Source organism: Opisthocomus hoazin, chromosome 38, assembly GCF_030867145.1.
Source record: "Opisthocomus hoazin isolate bOpiHoa1 chromosome 38, bOpiHoa1.hap1, whole genome shotgun sequence".
NCBI classification, from domain to species: domain Eukaryota; kingdom Metazoa; phylum Chordata; class Aves; order Opisthocomiformes; family Opisthocomidae; genus Opisthocomus; species Opisthocomus hoazin.
In genome coordinates this window covers 1,406,541-1,427,145 of record NC_134451.1, presented here as the reverse complement: position 1 = coordinate 1,427,145, position 20,605 = coordinate 1,406,541, and the positions used below count along the sequence as shown (strand labels likewise).

The 20,605-nt window shown below is 49.9% G+C and overlaps 2 protein-coding genes across 2 annotated transcripts; one reads left to right on the top strand and one right to left on the bottom strand.

Moving 5' to 3' along the window:
* Nucleotides 1-6,164: 6,164 nt before the first annotated feature.
* LOC104335378 (olfactory receptor 14C36-like) lies at nucleotides 6,165-8,125 on the top strand. Its single transcript, XM_009941110.2, has 3 exons — nucleotides 6,165-6,821; nucleotides 7,816-7,931; nucleotides 8,077-8,125. The coding sequence occupies exons 1-3, from the start codon at nucleotides 6,165-6,167 to the stop codon at nucleotides 8,123-8,125; spliced, it is 822 nt and encodes a 273-aa protein (XP_009939412.2).
* Nucleotides 8,126-17,108: 8,983 nt separating this feature from the next.
* LOC104335347 (olfactory receptor 14C36) lies at nucleotides 17,109-18,075 on the bottom strand. Its single transcript, XM_009941080.2, is given in 2 exon segments — nucleotides 17,109-17,465; nucleotides 17,467-18,075. Coding segments are annotated over 2 exon segments (966 nt in total).
* Nucleotides 18,076-20,605: the final 2,530 nt, after the last annotated feature.

Below are 20,605 nucleotides of genomic sequence, written 5' to 3'. Positions count from 1 at the left end.
ATGACTTTAAGCTCTCTCTGACTCACTCTCAACTCCATGCCTGCACGCAGAGCCCTCAGCCTTGTTGAGATCTGCAGAGTTGCTGTTCCTGGGCAGAGCTGTATTTCTGCAGCACCTTCTGCTTGCCATGAGCTCACTCAATCCCAGGAGCCTCGTTCAGCTCAGCAGCAGAGGACCAGGCAAGGTGTCACTTTCTCTGCCCCTTCTGGGCTCTCTTCAGTTGTCCCTGGGGCTCCAGGGGAACTTGCTGTGAAACAGGCTGAAGCAATCCCTGATGTTCTTTCCCTCAGCTGGGGAGAGACACTTCTTTGCAGCTGTGCCATTTCTCTTACCAGAGTCAGGCTTAGGGCTTATGATCACTTTTTCTTGTCCAGTTATTAGGCAGGACACCTAGAAAGTGACAGTCGGGGATCTCCTTTATCCCTGCTGAGGGAAGGGATGCAGCATAGTCAATTGAGGCATGTGATCCTGGGGCTTGAAAAGGACTCGGCTCCCTCCCATTCACACCACAAACCCACAAGATGTGGGTTCCTCTTCCCTCAGTTTTGGTGCACACAAAACAGGCACCTGCATGTGACCTCCTTGTCTCAGCTCAAGTAACAATGAAGGTGGAGATCAGGAGGGAGCTGTTCAGACACAAACACCAGCTCATATTTGAGGTTATGGATGTGCTTCTAGGTAACTGCAGGTAACCGCAAGCTCTGATGAAGCAGTGCTGAGAGGCACAGCAGCATCTGGGGGCAACTTCTTGGAGGAGAAATTTCTGGTGGGAAATGAAGTTGGTCAGGTGAAATGACAGCACATGCACCCATTTAGGACAACTGGACCTGCAGATATTCCTTACGTACAAGGCAGCCTATAGAGGTACTCAGCTGACAAAATGAAGGCATGTACCACAGAGAGAGTTTAGCTTCTCTCTGTCTTTTCGCTCCAATGATTTTACTAAAACTCCATGATGGTGATCTTATGAACATCCTCACATTGCCTTATTGAATTTAGGGAACTTGCTTGATTTAATGCCAAACACAAGTGTGCAGTGTTACATGAGTTTCCAAGGTTCCCACACGCAGCTGCATGTGGTTGGCAGGGTCAACACCGGTCCTATACAGGAAAGCCATCGCCATTCAGAGCGACTGTGTGACAGACATCCCAGAGCACTGCAGACAGGTTCGGTGAGTTTGTGCAAGCCACTGGTTGCCACCACTTCAAAGTGGGAAGGTCTGTCCCTTGTCTACCCAGAAGATGTATGGCAGTCCAGGAACCCAAGCTACATCACATTGGAGTCTCCAGTCATGGCCTACACTCTCAGAATGCTTTTTTTCTGTCTCCCAGACTTACTCACCCTATGGATGATGCAGCCATAGAGCAGAGCAACAAGTTTCACAATGTGCCTATGTCATGATTTAACCCAGATGCCAGCAACTAATCACTAGACAGACGCTCACTCACCTCTCCCCTTTCCCCACAGTGGGAAGGGGAGGAAAAATGGACAAAAGGTAAAACTTGTGGGTTGAGATAAAGACAGTTTTACAGGACAACAAAAATGTACTAATAGTAATAACAGTAATAATACTGTTAGTGATAATAAAAATGATGAACACACAAAAAAACCTATACACAATAGAATTTTCTCAGTACCGCTCGACAAACAGTTGCATAGCCAGATCCCGAGCAGTGATCATGGAACCCGTGGGTTTCCTGGAGCTCACAAATTTTGTGGATTTTGCCAAACTTACGAATTTTGCATAACTTGCCAAACTCATGGAAAAAGACTGAACTCCTGGAAAAGTTCCATCTCCCGCAAAAGAGAAGGTTCAAACTCATGGGAAAGACAACAAAAAAAAAGGATTGCTGCCCCCCCCAGAAAACATCCATTTGTAAAGTGAGGAAGACATCCATGGTGTGGAATATTTCCATATGCCACTTGGGCTTGCTCTCTGGCTATGGTCCCTCTCAGCTCCTGCAGACCCGATCATTAACTGAATCTGAGAAACTGGAAAATTCCTTGATTTCTTAGCAACAACTGAAAACATCAGTGTATATCAACATTCTTCTCATTCTAAATCCAAACCACAGCAGCTACTGAAAGGAAAATTAGCTCTATCCCAGCCAACACCAGGATGTGATCCACTCCTTAATCTTTACCATATACATCATGCTCATGTCCCACACTTTCCAATAAATCACCACCACTTTTGCTGTCGTTTGATATATAGACACAGATACCATTCTGTTAGTCTACAAACTATCCCTCTAAAATGTCTGCTGAGTTCATTTAGTCCATAACCAAATAAAGATGGGCTCCATTTGTCATAACAGTCTTTCAGGGCAGGAGATATGGTACGAAGTCCACGCAGCCGGCAGATCAGAGCTGGGCTTCGGTGCAATGCAGCGGGCAGGTGACACTGGGCGCAGCAGGAGGATGGTGTGTAGTGTTGGAGTGTCGCACACTGCATCTGGAGTTATTGATATGCCTTTGATATGGCATATGGCAATGGGTAGAAATAAAGACATACAGTGTTATACAGCAATTAACATCACAAAGTTGAAATTATTGGCTTTTCTCACCAAATATCAAATCCACATAAGGTACGCAACAGAATTGCCCATTCTTCCGCATTGTCCCCCCCCGACCCCCCCAAGTGCACCCGGGTCCATGAGCAAAAATAATCCCATGGGTGGATATGCCTTTCCCAGTGGCAGGACTAACCCAGACTGTTTTGCTTAACATCTTCTTCATGTGCACTATGGGGAATTTTTGGGGTTGCCACCTCACCACAGGACCTGCTTTTGAAGATACTGTTTGGGGTGGAGGCATAGGACAAGACATATGTTTCCAGCCATCTGGTGGTTGCTTCCATCATTGTGAGCACATGGTGCTTGCCTTGGCGGGTTTGTGGGAGTGTGATATAACGGATCTGTCAGGCCCCCCCTTTTAGTATTTCAGCCATCATCCTCCATACCACAGAGGCTTTACTCACTTGGACTGCTTGATTGCAGCACATGTTTTGCCTTCATGGACTACCTGAGCGACAGTGTCCATAGTCAGTTTCACCCCTCTGTCACAAGTCCATCTATATATTGTGTCTCTTCCTTGGTGGCCTGAGGTGTCAGGGGCCCACCAGGCTATGAAGAATTCACCCCTATGTTGCCAGTCCAAATCCACCTGACCCACTTCAGTCTTGGCAGCCTGATTCATCTGCTGGGGGTTTTGATGTCTCTCAGTGGTTTGACTCTTGCATACATACAGATTTATACGTGCAGTTCCTTTTCACTGGTCACATTTTAGTTTTCTTAAGTAGCCCCTGATTTCATCCCTATCCACTATTAGCTGTTTTCCTCTGGAGTCCTGCCTTGAAGCACAAGAGCTTAGGAAAACTTGGTAAAATACAAGACAAATAGGACATGAAGTATCTCAGATTTATCTATGCCTACTCTTACTAAATGCAGTTCTGACCACACATTCCTTTCAGTTCTTCCTGAACTGTTGCCGAAATAGCAATAACTTATTATGATGCCCTTCACTTCCTTTTCAAGTTTCAACTGGGTTTTGACACAGAAGATTGCTGTGCTTGGAGAATGCTCTCCTTGAAGACCAGCTGTATTGACCTCTGCTGCCCTTCAGTGCTGCTGACCATGACATGTGTCACACACCCACCTAGATTTGGGATGGTTTTGCTCTGCTGGACCTGTCCGCCACATGGAGCTGTATGTGACAGCCTTGGCATCTCACATAATGCTGAAGGCCTCCATTTGCATAAAATAGAGTAACTGTCCAGAATTTGATTAGGCAATGTGGGGATGGAAACTGTGATTACAGTCAGTGGATATATAATCAACCCAGCTGAGGGAAAAAAAGAGAGAAACATAGCTCTCCCAATGACACAGGACACCATTTGCTCAGATGGGTGCAGCATAGGCTGCCAAGAAAACAGTAAATAGGGACAGATGCAATTCTCTTGCACATGGCTTGGACAACCTCTGGCACCTCAATTTCATCTGAACAGCCAGCTCCTACCTATATCTTCATTACTCGCCATGGAGGCTGAGACTAGGTACTCACATGCAGGTGCCTGTTTAATGCACACCTGAAGGAAGGCAAAAGGACTCCCACCTCCTCTGGGTTTGTGACAGGCATGGGAGGGAGCTGATTCCCCTTCCAGTGCTAACAATAGACATGCAGGAGGAGATGCCCCTGTTGATTCAGCTGAATCCTATCCCTCATCAGAAGTCAAGAAGATCCCTGTCCTTCATTATCTGCATGTCCTGCCTAATCATATGACAAAAAGGTGATTTTAAGAACTTACTCTGTCTCAGAAAAGAGAATAACACTGCTGCAAAGGAGTGTCTCTCCCTGGCTGGGTGTGGGAACATCAGGGATTATTTCAGTGTGTTTCACAGCAGTTTCCCCTGGAGCCCCAGGGATACCCGGAGGGAGACAAGAGGGAGCAGAAAAAATGCTGCCTCAGGCTAGCTCTCTGCTGCTGATCTGGGCTGTGCTCATGGGATGGAGGGAGCTCATGGAAAGTGGGCAGAGCTGCACAGAGATAACTCTGCCCTGGAGTAACTTCTCTGCAAAGCACAGCAGGGCTGAGGGTACTGCTTGCAAGAACTGAGGGGAAAAGAGAGAGATAGACACGGGTTAAAGGCAGTCAGGAATGGGAAGGTGGCTGAGACCTCACTGAAGGAGAGATCTTCAAAGCACTCTGCATGGTGAGTCTCTGGATGCAGCGCAATTCACCTTATGTTCCTGAGAGGGATCTCCTAGAGCTGGCACATCCCAGAGCCTATGGGATCTTTCAGGAGGACTCTGACAGTTTTTGTAGTGAAGCGGAAGAGGATGTGCCCCAGAGCAGGGTTTCCCTGCACAACTATCAGAGGGAAAGCACGTGATAGCTGCCTTCTCCCAGGGACTTGTGCAGGGCGTAAATCTGGGTGTGCAGCCAGGGGTGCCCAGGGCTGCCCTTCACTCTGCCCAGGGAACTCCTCTCGGTGTTGTGGGGAGAAGATGACGATGGAAGGAGTGATCCCTGGCAGGTTTCTTCTGCTGTTGAGAGCGAGCTGAGTGAGACAGCGCAGCTCTCAGATCCAGCTCATGCCCAGGTCATTTCTGAGGGGACTTTTCATGAGTACGGTCAGAGCAGGGTTTCCTGCTTGAGTCTGTGGTCTCCTGAATCTATGCTTCTGCTTTTCTTTGGCTCGGCTTGGTGGGAATGGAAACTCAGATGTGCAGGTTAGAGAATTGGCTGAGACCCCTAAACCATCACCCTGGGTTTTACTGGGAACCTCAGCAAGTGCCTTCACCCCCACCAGCCAACAGATAAAAACGGCGTCTCCTTTCCAGTTTCATCAGGGTTTGTGTGACCTGCTCGTTAGCCCCTGTACACACACAGAGGCTGCATGGTAGAGCTGGGCACACAGGGTCTGGGCTGGGGTCTGTGAGCGCTGGCAGGGAAGAGACATGGGGCTGGAGAAACAACTTCTGGCAGGGACAGCTGCAGGCAGTAGAAACATCGGCAGGGAGGGAGGGAAATGCTAAGCAAAACCCTGCTGCAGGGGAGATACTGAGGATTTCTGACACCCAAACACCCTCCCCAGGGGAGATGGAAGGGATCTATAAAAACAACCCCTCAACAAACATGACAACATCAAACACTAGCACCGTCCTCTGCCCCCACCTTTCCCATGAACTCACTGTTGCAGAGCAGGACTGACACCTCGTCCAACAGCAGGCAGAACCCCTACTCCTCACCATACACTGACCCAACCAGAACTCCAGCTACAGAGCTGCAGGAAGGTCTAGAAAGGCAAAAAGAGTTGGTGTGCGTGGCAGCATAGGATTTTATGGGAAATGGCTTAGCTATTTCTTACAGAATTCTTCCCTATCATCTCACTGCCTTTTCCTCCTTGGACAGGTACCCATGAGCACAGGAAGCAAATGTTCAACAGCAGCTCCATCACCGAGTTCCTCCTGACATTCGCAGACACATGGGAGCTGCAGCTCTTGCACTTCTGGCTCTTCCTGAGCATCTACCTGGCTGCCCTCCTTGGAAACGGCCTCATCATCACTACCGTAGCCTGTGACCACCGCCTCCACACCCCCATGTACTTCTTCCTGGTCCCTCGCTGACCTGGGCTCCATCTCCACCACTGTTCCCAACGCCATGGCCAATTCCCTGTGGGACACCAGGACCATCTCCTACTCGGGATGTGCTGCACAGCTCTTTCTGTTTATCTTTTTGATGTCAGCAGAGTTTTCTCTTCTCACCATCATGACCTATGACTGCTATGTTGCCGTCTGCAAACCCCTGTACTACAGGACCCTCCTGGGCAGCAGAGCTTGTGTCCACATGGCAGCAGTTGCCTGGGCCAGTGGGTTCCTCAATGCTCTGCTGCACACTGCCAATACATTTTCCATACCACTCTGCCAAGGCAATGCTGTGGACCAGTTCTTCTGTGAACTTCCACAGACCCTCAAGCTCTCCTGCTCACACTCTTATGGCAGGGAGGTTGGGCTTACTGTGGTTAGTCTCTTAGTAGGATTTGGGTGTTTTGTTTTCATCGTGCTGTCCTATGTGCAGATCTTCAGGGCTGTGCTAAGGATCCCCTCTGAGCAGGGACGGCACAAAGCCTTTTCCACATGCCTGCCTCACCTGGCTGTGGTCTCCCTGTCTATCACCACTGGCATGTTTGCCTACCTCAAGCCCCCTTCTATCTCCTTCCCATTCCGGGATCTCTTGGTGGCATTTCTGTACTCAGTGGTGCCTCCAGCCGTGAACCCCCTCATCTACAGCATGAGCAACAAGGAACTCAAGGATACAGTGTGAAAAGAAAAGACTTCAGAAAAGACTGAATATTTTTCTGAAGCAATAAACTCTCCATTATCTTATGCATATCACTCATATCTTATTACAGGCTCACACTTTGTCCTGTTTCACGAGTTTTTTTAGCATTGTTTCTTCTGTTTCACGAGTTTTTTTAGCATTGTTTGCTTGTGATAATATTTTACACAAAGAAATTTCATTATTCATACCATTTCCAATTCTGTACCTACCTTTCTAGTGTTAACCAGAGACTATTGAAAGCCTGTTGAAACAAGAGCCATGTTCTCGGTTAATTTCTAAGAAATAAAGGAGCCTGCAGTGGCTTCTTTTTCTGAGATCCTTTCTCTGAGACATTTTCTGGTGCTGCAGGGGCAGTGCCTCTGTGCAGAGCTGGAAAGGAAAAGTCTGGGCACAGCAGCACTGCCAGGGACCACCAGCGCTTGGTCTTTCCAGAGCTGCTTTTTTTTAAATTCCACTCTCCCTTTCTAAGACCCTGTGATGGTGTAAGCAAGGATTGCTCTTCCAGCATGGTCACAGTCCGTTTATGTGGCAGACCTGTGACTGCAGACAGTGACAGGCAATGGCCACTTCTTTGGCAGAGCGGACCTCCATCCCAGAGTCTCCATCATACAAGGGGATCGCAGTGCCTGAAACCTAAGGTTTTCTTCCAAAGTTTCTCTCAAGATAAAGCCCAGAAAAGGACCCTCAAGAGGGATACATGATTAAACAGTTAATTTGGTGGAGTATTTGGGGTGGGAGCATGTGGCAGTGTTTTTGCACAGCCAGACCTCCTAGGGGAGATAGGAAGGACCCCCAGATCGGGGGTTCACTGTAGACCCCACTGTTCACTGTACACGTCAGGAAAGATGTCCCAAGGCGACCATCACAGACCACCCAATAACAGTCACAATTTCCAGAGCTGAACTGTCATCACTGCTCGTACAGGTCGTTTATCCCTCCACAGTGAGACATCAAATGCCTCGGTCAAAAGTCCATATTTGTGTTCTACAGTTGTAAGATCATGAAGCAAATCCTCCTGGAAGAAAACTCAACATGTATGGAAGAGAGGGAGCATGATCTGAGACAGCCAGCATGGCTTCACAAAGGGCAAATTGTGCCTGAATAATCTACAGGCCTTTTACCATGGAGTAATTGCATCAGTGCACAAGGCAAGAGCTATGAATGCTGTCTACCCAGACTTCTGTGAGTTCTTTGATATGTCCCCCACAACATCCTTGCTGCTAAATTGAAGAGGTATGGGTCTGATGGATGGACTGTTAGATGGATATGGAAATGGCTAGATAACCACATACAAATAGGTATAGTCAATGGCTCAATGTCTAAGTGGAAACCAATAAAGAGGACTGTCCCTCAAGGGTCCATGCTGGCACGAGTATTATTTAATATCTTTCACAGCGCCATAGTCAGTGGGATTGAGTGCACCCTCAGCAAGTTTGCAGAGGACACTAAGCTGAGCAGGACAGTTGATTCACTTGAGGAAAGGGATGACATCCAGAAGGACCTGGGTGTGCTTGAGTAGTAGGTCTGTGCAAACCTCATGAAGTACAACGAGGCCAAATGCGAGGTCCTGCACCTGGGTTGGGGAAATTCCCACCGTCAGTAAAGACTGGGAGATGGATGGATTGAGAGGAGACCTGCAGAGAAAGACTTAAGGATATCGATCAGTGAAAACTTGGACGTGGGCCAGTAATGTGCTCTTGGAGCCCAGAATGTTGACTGTATCCTGGGCAGCCTAAGGAAAACCATGAGCGATGTGATTCTCCCTCTCTACTCCACTCCTGTGAGAACCCGCCTGGAGCACTGTGTCCAGCTCTGGGTTCCCCAGTACAAGAACGACATGGACCTGTTGGAGCAGGTCCAGAGGAGAGCCACAAAAATGATTGGAGGGCGGGAACACCTCTTCTATGAAGCGAGACTAAGAGGATTGGGGTTGTTCAGCCTCAAGAAATGAAGGCTCCAGGGAGACATCCTTGCAGTCTTTCAATCGATGAAAGGGGCTTTTAGGAAAGATGAAGCATGACTTTTTTATTGTTATGGTTTGGCTGTGGCCAGCAACAAAAGCGCCACAAGGCCATCCCTCCCCCCGCCATGCTGCGGAGGAGAATGGAAAGAAAACAGGCAGAAACTGGTGGGTCAGGATAATGGCAGTTTAACAGAACAGCAAACAAAGGTAACAGCAACTACAACGATACAGATAAGGAGAAAACACAACATAAATCGCACAACACTGAGAGCCGCTCTCCCAGACCGAACCGGATCCGTGCGCTCCCGAGGTGCGAGTGAGTTCCCCCCACCCCTCTCCCCCCCAAAGGAATGCAACATGATGGCACATGGTATGGAATGCCCTGCTCTGTTTGTCCAGGTGGGGTCAGACCGCCGGGCTGTGCCCCTTCCTGAATTCTGGTGAAAATTAACCCTGTCCTGGCCAAACCCAGGACATTATCCACCCCTTATTCCATACCATCTACATCATGCCCAGGTCCCCCACTGTCCACTTGATCACCACCACTTCTCCTGTCTCCACATATCATTCCCTTAGTCTATGGATCATCACTCTAAAGGGTCCGTTGAGTTCATTTAATCCACGACTTCGGGCTCCATCTGTCGTCATGGTCTTCTGTGGCAGGAGAGGTGATGTGTGGTGATGGGCAGTCACTTGCTGCATCCGGAACTCACTGCTGATATATCTGGTGCGGCCCGTGCCCACAGTCTGCAGGTTGGAGATGTTGATCTCGATGAAGTTGCTGGGTGCCAGTTGTTGAAAACCAGGTCCAGTCCCATCATCGCTGTGCTCTGCTAGTTTTCATCAAAAAGTCCATCCTTCTTTAATCTGGACGATTCTTACTATGCTACTACTGGTACAAAATACAACAATTATAACAGTGATAACAGACAGTGACAGGGTTATTTAACAATTAATTTTACACAATTTATTTATTTATGGACAATTCTCACCCAAAATGAAATCCCCATGAGGTACACATTGGACTTCCCCATCCTTCCGCATTACCCACCATGTACAACCTGGTCCTTGAGCAAAAGCAATCCCGCGGACGGGCTTGCCTTTGCCTAAGGCAGAACTGACCCAAACCGTCTTCCCTAACATGTTCCACATGTGCCTTTATCCCCTTCTATGGGGCGCTGAGGTTTTGATTGGGCAGGACCAGCCCGGTTGGTGGATTCTCTGGTGTTAACCAAACAGGTGGCCTTTCCTGAATGAGTATCCAGATTTTCAAAGTCCCACACCCCATTGCTCTCAAGGTGGTTTTTAGCAGCCCATTGTACCGTTCCATTTCTCCAGAGGCTGGTGCATGGTAGGGGGTGTGATACACTCACTCCCTACCATGTTCTTTGGCCCAGGTGTCTATGAGGCTGTTACGAAACTGAGTCCTGTTGTCCGACTCAGTTCTTTTGGGGGTGCCATGTTGCCGCAGGACTTGTTTTTCCAGGCCCAGGATGGTACTCTGGGTGGTGGCATGGGGCACAGGGTAGGTTTCCAGCCATCCGGTGGTGGCCTCCACCATTGTGAGCACATAGCGCTTGCCTTGGCGGGTTTCTGGCAGTGTGATGTAGCCAATCTGCCAAGCCTCCCCGTATTTATATTTTAGCCATCGTCCTCCATACCACTGAGGCTTTACCCACTTGGCTTGCTTGATTGCAGCGCATGTTTCACATTCATGGATAACCTGCGCAATGGTGTCCATGGTCAAGTCCACCCTTCGGTCACGAGCCCATATGTATGTTGGGTCTCTTCCTTGGTGGCCCGAGGTGTCATGGGCCCACCGAGCTATAAAGAGTTCACCCTTATGTTGCCAGTCCAGATCCACCTGAGCCACTTCAATCTTAGCAGCCTGATCTACCTGGTGGCTGTTTTGATGTTCCTCAGTGGCCCTACTCTTAGGGACGTGGGTGTCCACATGACACACTTTTACAACCAATTGCTCCAGACAGCGAGCAATATTTTGCAACAATGGGGCAGCCCAGATGGGTTTACCTCTGCGATGCCAGTTGTTCTTCTTCCATTGCTGCAGCCACCCCCACAAGGCATTGGCCACCATCCAGGAGTAGGTGTCAAGATAGAGCCCTGGCCACTTCTCTCAACTGGCAATATCTAAAGCCAGCTGGATGGCTTTCACCTCTGCACACTGGCTGGACTCACCTTCTCCCTCGGCAGTTTACGTGACTTGTCGTGTAGGGCTCCATACAGCAGCCTTCCACCTCCGCTGCTTCCCCACAATGCGACAGGACCCATCCGTGAACAGGGCATACTGTTTCTTATCTTCTGGCAGCTGGTTATACAGTGGGGCCTCTTCAGCACGTGTCACCTCCTCCTCTGGAGATTCTCCAAAATCTTTGCCTTCTGGCCAGTCCATGATTACCTCCAAAATTCCCGGGATACTGGGGTTTCCCATTCAGGCCCGCTGGGTGATCAGCGCGACCCACTTACTCCACGTAGCATCGGTGGCATGATGCCTATAGAGGACCCACTCTTAGAACATCCAGCCCAGGACCGGCAATCGTGGTGCTTGGAGGAGCTGTGCTTCAGTGCCCACCACTTCTGAAGCAGCTCGAACGCCTTCATATGCTGCCAGAATCTCTTTTTCAGTGGGAGTATAGTGGGCCTCAGATCCTTTGTATCCCTGGCTCCAAAACCCCAGGGGTCGACCTCGAGTCTCCCCTGGTGCTTTCTGCCAGAGACTCCAGGTTGGGCCATTCTCCCCGCCTGCGGACGTTTTTAACATCTTAGCCTGACCGGACCGGACCAAAGGCTGCAGCATGAACTATCTCCCGTTTAGTTTGTTCAAATGCCTGTCGTTGCTCAGGGACCCATTCAAAATCATTCTTCTTCTGGGTCACATGGTACAGAGGATTTACAATTTGTCTGTAATTTGGGACGTGCATTCTCCAAAAACCCACAACACCCAGGAAGGCCTGTGCTTTCTTTTTGCTGGTTGGTGGAGTCATAGCTGCTGTTTTGTTGATGACATCCATTGGGATTTGACGGCGCCCATCCTGCCATTTTATTCCCAAAAGCTGGATCTCTTGCGCAGGTCCCTTGACTTTACTTCGCTTGATGGCAAAACTGGTTTTCAGAAGGATCTGAACTATTTTCTCCCCTTTCTCAAAAACTTCCTCCGCTTTGTCACCCCATACAAGGATGTCATCTATGTACTGCAGATGTTCTGGAGCTTCACCCTTTTCCAGTGCAGTCTGGATCAGCCCATGGCAAATGGTGGGACTGTGTTTCCACCTGACCCTGGGGCAGTCAATTCCAGGTGTACTGAATGCCCCTCCAGGTGAAAGTAAATTGTGGCCTGCACTCTGCTGCCAAAGGGATGGAGAAGAATGCATGAGCGATGTCAGTTGTCGCATACCACTTGGCTGCCTTTGACTCCAGCTGATATTGAAGTTCTATCATGTCTGGCACGGCAACACTCAGCAGTGGTGTGACTTCATTCAGGCCATGGTAGTCTGTTGTCAGTCTCCACTCTCCAGAAGATTTTCTCACTGGCCATATGGGACTATGAAAGGGAGAGCGAGTTTTGCTGATCACTCCTTGACTCTCCAGCTGGCGGATCAGCTGATGAATGGGGATAAGGGTGTCTCGGTTAGTGCGATATTGTCTCTGGTGCTCTTTTGTGGTTGCGATTGGCACCTGTTGTTCTTCAACCCTCAGCAACCCCACAACGGAAGGATGCTCCGAGAGACCAGGCAAAATGGACAGCTGTTTAATTTCTTCCGTCTCCAAAGCAGCTATGCCCAACGCCCACCGATACCCCTTTGGGTCCTTGAAATACCCTCTCCTAAGATAGTCTATCCCAAGGATGCACGGAGCCTCGGAGCCAGTTACAATGTGGTGCTTCTGCCACTCCTGCCCAGTGAGGCTTTCTTCAGCCTTCAATACAGTCAGGTCTTGGGACCCCTCTGTCACTCCCGAAATGCAAATGGACTCTGACCCTTTCAAATGTGATGGCATTAAAGTACACTGTGCACCAGTGTCCACTAAAGCTTGATACTCTTGTGGATCTGACGTGCCAGGCCACCAAATCCACTCTGTCCAATAAACCTGTTTGTCCCTTTCCTCCACCTGGCTGGAGGCAGGGCCCCTGTTATGGTTTGGCAGTGGACGGCAACAAAAGCGCCACACGGCCACCCCTCCCCCTGCCGGGGTGCGGAGGAGAATGGAAAGAAACAGGCAGAAACTGGTGGGTCGGGATAAGGGCAGTTTAAAAGAACAGCAAACAAAGGGAACAGTCACAACAGTGATACAGATGAGGAGAAAAACACAAACCGCACGACCCAGAGAGCCGTCCTCCCGGACTGCTGCTGAGCCCTCCCGAGCTGCCCCAGCCTCCCCCACCGGAACCCAGCATGACGGCACAAGGTATGGAAATCCCTGCTGTGTTTGGTCAGGTGGGGTCAGCCCGCCTGGCTGTGCCCCTTCCTGGATTCCAGTGAAAATTAACCCTGTCCTGGCCAAACTCAGGACAGCCCCTCTAATGCTGGTGAGAGAATTTGCTGCTCACATGCTGTAAGAATGACTTGGAGGTCCTCTCCAGAGGATCGGAATCAAGATCAAACTACCTACCTGGTCTGGAGACCTGGGTGCAGGAAACTGGAGCGGAATTTTTTTTATCAGAATCCCCTTTTGTGATTGTTTTACCTCGCAACTCACGCACTCGTGCCTCTAGACTTGAGGTGGATTTTCCATCCCACTTCCTCATGTCCTCTCCGTGGTCACGCAGATAAAACCACAGGGTGCCCCGTGGTGTGTAGCCTCTGTATTCCCTCTCCTGATCAGAGGAACGCTTGCTCCTAACAGCTGAGATGATGGCCCGTACAGGTGGGGAGTAGGACATGCTCTCTTCGAGTCACTGGACCTTCTGGGACAATTTCTCCACAGCCGAAACGAGGGAGGAAGAGAGGCTTTCTTCATATTGCCGGAGTCGGGTAGCCACCTCATCCACTGTTGGTGCCTCCTTACCTTTCCAGTTTACAGGTGCCAATGAGTTGGCATATGAGGATGGTGCGCTCTGCACAAATTTCCTCCACATAGATGGTGTGCACTGGACTTCATCTGGGTCTGTGTGTAACTGCTCATCGTCTGGTTAATAGTAAACCAGCTCCCGCACGGCTAATTCCCTCAAGTACTGAATACCCCATTCCTTATTGGTCCACTTGCCAGGATAACATACAAAATCATCACTGAAGGGGTACCTCTCCCTCACCCCTGAGAGAAGTCTCCTCCAGAGGCTGAGGAGTTGTTCCTTTTTCCTAATGGCCTTGTCAATGTCTCCTTCCCTGGCCAGGGATCCCAGATGCTTGGCTTCCTTGCCCTCTAATTCCAAGCTGCTGGCCCAGTTATCCCAGCACCGCAGCAGCCAGGTGACAATGTGCTCACCTGGGTGGTGGCTGAAATCTTTCCGCATGTCTCACAGCTCGCTCAGGGACAGGGACCAGGTGATGATCTCTGTCTCTGTCTCCTGTGATGACCCTGGCTCATTGTCATCCTTCTCGGAGCGATCTGCTTTCTTTGTGTCTTTCTTTAGTTTTACAGGGGTGACTGCTACTGGCACAGGTTGGTCATTGGGCTCAGCCGCGATGCCTGCTGCTGGAAGTGGAGCTGGAGCCGCTGCCGTGCCCACCAGGGAAACCGGGGCTGCCCCTATGATTGTGGCAGCGGCAGCCGTGGTGCTGGTCAGGGGGGCTGTGACTGCTTGCTGGGCTGGAGGGGCTGCAGGGATGGCTGGGGGGACAGTACCAGTCGCAGTGCCTGCCGCTTCATTTTTCCCCCTTGCCCCTTTAGGGCAATGAATCAGGTTGAACATGGCTCGGTAGGCGTGGGCCAGACCCCAGCATGTAGCGGTCATTTTCGTCTCTCTGGAGTTCCCAGGGTGGCAGCACACTTTTTGCAGATACTTTGTTTGTCCGGATTCTGCTCTTGCTCAGGGGTGAGTTTAAAAAACATCAGGGGTGTCCACTGCCCTAGGTACTTGCCCATTCTGTCCCACACACCCAGCCACTCACAGCTATCCAGCCCCTGCGCAGGTCTCTGCACGATGTTCGTAACTACTTGCTTAACCCTAAACAAAACCTGAAATGCATTCAGAAGGCATAACAATAGGAGCGTGCTGGCCTGAGCATCCCACGGGTACTACAAATTCTCAAAAGCCGTTAAGACCAGCCTGAAGGAGGGAGGGGGGGCGAAAGACTGGGGGAAGGTATCCGTTCCAGTTTTCCCCACAGATTGGGTTTGATTATTAACAAATTCTAAGACATAGGATCCGAGGTACGGAAATGACCCCAGTGCCGCATGCAACAGTGATCTCTACCCAGATCTCGTCCCTGAAGGTAGCACAAGGAGGGGGCCATGAAAGGCTGTCCAGATCAGAGAAGAGATGGGGAGAGATCAGAAGGGATGTCACCTGGGCTGGGAATTGTCTCGTAGAGAAATGCTGGCTTTTGGCTAGTCAAAGTCTATGTTCAGACCATGGGTACCTCAAGCATGGACATGATGCAGAGCCAGACGTCTTTGTTGTCCTGGTGCTCCAGCAAGGCCTGGGAAATGGAATAAAAAGGACTGGAGCCCCCCACACCCCATCTCTTTGTGCAATTGTTCCTCCTGAAGGGTGTCATCAAGAGGGAGGCTCGGACCCTGTGTCACAGATTGCACTGAAAGAAGCAATATGCGACAGCCAGGTAAGTTTGCTGCTGTCCCTCAGTTCCTGTGTGAAACATGTGACCTTGGGACAGTCTCTGATACCCCATGGGCTGGTGTGTACCCCAAAAGTCTCTCTCACTCTCATTGCTTTGTACCTTTCAGTTACAGCCCTGGCCGTTTAAAAATGATCCATGTAAGGGCTGATTTTTCAGAAAAAATCCCACAGGGGTTCAGCAATCTCTTTCTTGTTTGTCAAATGTGTGGAGAAGGCTGCAAGAATCTTTGCCCCGTCACCTTCCCAGGGACAGAAGTAAAGCTGACCAGCCTGTAATAGTCCCAATCTTCCTTCTTTCTTTTCTTGAAGATGGGTTTGATATTTGCCTTTTCTGAGGACCTTGGAACCACCTTAATCTTTCTGGGATTTCTGAGATGTTTGAGAGAGGTCTCACCATGGTTTAAAAAAGGACTATGCCAAGCTTCCTCAGGAGGGCTGTTCTGGCCATCATACACCCAAGGATGAAGGTATCATAGAAAACAGTGGCACTAGTGAAGTGAGCGGAGCAGGTGGAGAAGGCCTTCTGCCTGCGCATGCTGAATGGGAGGTCTGTGCCAGGATGAAAGCTCTCATGCACACAAGATGACCATGCAACCAAGAAGGGGAGGATGGTCTCTAAAAAGCAGGTTATGGAAGAGCAGGAGTGTCTTGGTGTCACTGTGTGAGAGCTCCAGCAGTGGGGTGAATTCGCAGAAGAAGTGGTCCACTCCACTGGGGCCATGGAACTGTACCTGGGACATGACTGAAATGATGACTGTAGATGATAGAAATACTCCTAGCAAAGGTGCAGGTGTCCTCTGGAGACACATGTCCAAGTTCATGTGTCTTGTAGAGAACAGGGGATGGCACACAGCCCAATACTGATCATAAAATGTAATCCCCAGAAGCAAATCCTCCGTATTGCAAAAGGTGCAGGACACAGTACTAGCAATGTGATAAGCAGAGATGGCACTGTGCCCAGCCACGAACCTGGCCATCATCTGGGGCAGGGTAGTGGATGAGTAGAAGATCTCCAGGGAAGACAAACGCACCAAGAGAAGCTTATCAGAATGTACAGATGCTTTGCCACCACCAGCATGATGACGAGGGTTTTCGCAAGCACAGACACCATGCAAGTCATCAGAGAGAGAAGGAAGAGGTTTGTCTAAGGACTGTGAACATTCCCCATACAAGATACGGGGGACTCCATGATTGCCCCATTGCCCTTTCTCCAAGGAAGCTTCTAGGTCCTTCTTTTCCCCTCTATACTTGGTTCAGAATTAATGAGGTAAAACAATTTGTTTGCTTTTAGTTTCTTGGGTCTCAGATAGACAAGTCAATGTAAGTACATTTATGATGTTTAACTAGAGAAGGAGTATAGCTCCTTATTTACATGGTCTCTGCGTCACACTAGTGAGGTAGATAATGAAGTAGCAGTGCAGTGTCCATATTTCTTGGTGGACAATATTAGCACAATTCAAACGAGCATGAAAGAGGGAAACCCACCAGGCGAAGAAAGACAACTACAAAAACTGAGAAGGAAAGTCTGGGCAAGTAATGAGTTCATTTATGAGTCACACATTGAAGAAAGTGGACATAGTATAGCTTCTGGACAACATTAGGTCATCAGTTTCCACACTGCTTCCTTGAACTCCTGGTTCCTCAGGCTGTAGATGAGGGGGTTCACTGCTGGAGGCACCGATGAGTATGGACCAGCAGCCACTAGATTCAGGGATGGGGAGGAGATTGCGGGGGGCTTTAAGCAGGCAAAAATGACAGTGGTGATAAACAGGGAGACCACAGCCAGGTGGGGGAGGCATGTGGAAAAGGCTTTGTGCCGTCCCTGCTCAGAGGAGATCTTCTGCACAACCCTGAAGATCTGCACATAAGACAGCACAATGAATAAGAAGCACCCAAAAAAAGACAAAAGCACTAAACCCAAGAAGTCGAAATTCCCTGAGGTAGGTCTCTGTGCAGGCAAGCTTGAGGATCTGGGGGATTTCACAGAAGAACTGGTCCACCGCATTGCCCTTGCAGAGTGGTAGTGAAAATGTATTGGCAGTGTGCAGCAGAGCATAAAGGAGACCACCACCCAAGGCAGCTGTAGCCATGTGGACACAAGCTCTGCTACTCATCAGGGTCCCATAGTGCAGGGGTTTGCAGATGGCAACATAGCGGTCGTAGGCCATGACAGTGAGAAGAAAATACTCTGCTGAAATGAAAAAGACAAAAAGAAAAACCTGTGCAGCACATCCTGAGTAGGAAATAGCCCTGGTGTCCCACAGGGAATTGGCCATGGCTTTTGGAACAGTGGTGGAAATGGAGCCAAGGTCAAGAAGGGAGACGCTAAAGAGGAAGAAGTACATGGGGGTGTGGAGGCGGTGGTCAAAGGCTACGGCAATGATGATGAGGCCGTTGCTGAGGAGGGCAGCCAGGTAGATGCCCAGGAAGAGCCAGAAGGTCAAGAGCTGCAGCTCCCGTGTGTCTGTCAATGTTACAAGGAGGAATTCAGTGATGGTACTGGTATTGGACATTTGCTGCTTCTGGGCTTGGGCACCTGTCCAAGGAGCAAAAAGGCAATCAGAATTTAAGACAGAGTTCCCTGAGCAAAACCTGTTCCTCTACTCATGGAAACCCTCCAGCCTTCCTTGTCCCTTTCAGGTAGTTTTCTCTTGTGCCTTTCATGTGGTCTGCACAGTCATGGAGGAGGGTGCTACTGGGAGCAGGGAGCTCTTCTGTGAAGGGTCAGTCCTACCCTACAGACATAAGTAAACAGGACGAAAGAACAGTCTCAGTTTAAATCCAGTTCTGATACCAATGAGCATTTCAGCATTGTTGCTCCCATTTCACCCAACAGCAGAGGAGAGCTGTGGGGATTTTGGGTTGCGTATTTTGTTCCAGTTACCTCACCACATCTGAGGAGTGTTTTTAAAGCAGACAGCCATGGCATTTCTGTTGCACTCCAAGTGAAACCTTGTCGGTGGTGACGGGCAAATGGACTGTCCTTTACTACAGGGTATGGAGAGCTAGTCTGTCCATCAGTCCTTGTCTCAGCTGTCCTGTCCTTGCAGTTCTTTGAGCTGGAGTATGGCAGCATGCCAATGTTCCCCTGAGAAGAAACTACACACTGCTGAGAAGTCCAATTTCCATGTACAGATCTCCAAACCCCTCCCTGCTATCTAACTGCACCTGAGGAGGATCTCAGCTACCCCCTCCCAGCCAGGGACACACGGGTCTCATTGCAGGTGCAAACACAGAGATGACAACCTGCCTTGCAATGGCTTTAGCACTGAGCTGTCTTCTCCATGAGGCACAGAGAGTCCACAGGAGAGCTGTTCCCTTCTGGAGGACAGCCTACGTGCCAGCAGGACCCCCAGGGAAAGAGTCAAAAGTCCTAAAGATGGATTGTCCTGATGTGAGGGTCAGCACATTGCCAGCCCCACACACTGCCATGCCCAGATCCCTCAGGTAAGCTTGGGATAAAGGCGGCAAGGACAGGAAGGGAAACAGAGAAATGCCCCGATGCTTCTGCCAAGGGAGGAAGGACAGGCACTCAGGGGTTTTTTCTTACTGGGGTCAAGCTAGCAAGAAGAAAACTCTGCCTGAAAGCCCATGACCCTGGGTGAAGAGGCTGTGCAGAGCAGGAAAGGAGACCAAGCAGTTCCTCCGGGAAAGTGTTTGTACTGCAGCGGATGGCAAAGAAGTACCATCCTCACACCACATTTTGGCAGCCGCTCCCTCTCCGTCCCTGCCCGTGGCTCTGTTGCCTAGACATGTCTCTTCTGGGAGCTTTTTCTCTGTCCCCACATGTCCTCCTTCTCTGTGCTCACAGACCCCATCCCAGCTGCTGTGTTCTCCGCTGTGCCCTGCAGACAGCTCCTTGCAGCAAGGCACTGCCCAGGGACATCCCTGTATGTGCAGGGGCTCAGGAGAAACTCAGAGAAGCCCTAAATAGAACTGGGGTCTGAGTGTCTTGTCTAGAGTGGAGAAATAAATTCCCAACTCCCACTGCCCACCCAGGCAACCAAGAGGAGAAATCTCAAAGATTGACTCCTTCCATTTAATGTAAACCCTAAATTGAACTTCCCCTTCAAAAATCTCCTTGGAAATAACTTGGCGGTAATCTGGAACTCTGAGCATCCCTAGTCCATGCAGCACTCTCCCAACAGTAGGACCCTTCCCTGTCCTGTCAGGACCTGCTCCTTCCACACAGAGCTTCCCCCTCCAGCACCGTGGGGTTCTCCCCAGGCAGGCTGAGTGCTGACCCTGGTAGGAAGCAGAGTCCCTGCCCTGGCACACAGCCCCCTGAAGTACAAGGACTCTGTTCTGAAGTACAGCCCATGGCACAGCTAGCTGCACACCCACCTTCATAGTGCTGCAGCTGTCCCCAGACAGGACAGCAATTGTCCTGTCATTCTGACAGGGAAGCCATGCTCTGGAGTACATCCTGACCGGTCCTGTCCGTCATGGGATGTGCCAGCTCTTAAAGACCTGTCCAGGATAGTCACCTGCATTGCCCTGCTGCCAGAGACTTACTGTGTCCAATGCTGTGAAGATTTCTCTTTGAACAGGCTCAGCTCTGGCTTCCCACTCCAGACTGCCTTTAACTTCTCTTTACTGTGCTCGTCTGTCCTTGGTTCCTGCAGACAGTGCCCTCAGCCCTGCTGTGCTTTGCAGAGGAGCTGCTCCTGGGCAGAACTGTCTCTCTGTGCAGCTCTGCCCACTTGTCATGAGCTCTCTCTGTCCCAGGAGTCTGGCCCACATTAGCAACAGACAAGCAGCCCAGATGAGCAGCACATTCTCTGCCCCCTCTACGCTGTCTCCAGGGGAACCTGGGGCTCCAGGGGCACCTGCTGTGAAACAGGCTGAAGGAATCATTGATTTTCCTTCTCAGCTGGTAACAGATGCTTATTACCAGCAAGGTCATTTCTCTTCTCCAAGACAGAGTCAGTTTTAAAAAATCTCTCTTTTTTTCCTTATGATTAGGGAGGAAAAGCAATCAATGAAGGGCAGGGATCTTCTTCACTCCTGATGAGGGAAGGGATTCAGCTGAGTAAATGGAGG

What these genes read in the sequence shown, in the direction of transcription:
- LOC104335378 (XM_009941110.2), top strand. Translation starts at nt 6,165, where the DNA reads ATGGCCAATTCCCTGTGGGACACCAGGACCATCTCCTACTCGGGATGT. An exon ending in ACAAGGAACTCAAGGATACA is followed by an intron (nt 6,822 to 7,815) that starts GTGTGAAAAGAA and finishes CTCGGTCAAAAG; the next exon opens with TCCATATTTGTGTTCTACAG. An exon ending in CCAGCATGGCTTCACAAAGG is followed by an intron (nt 7,932 to 8,076) that starts GCAAATTGTGCC and finishes GCTAAATTGAAG; the next exon opens with AGGTATGGGTCTGATGGATG.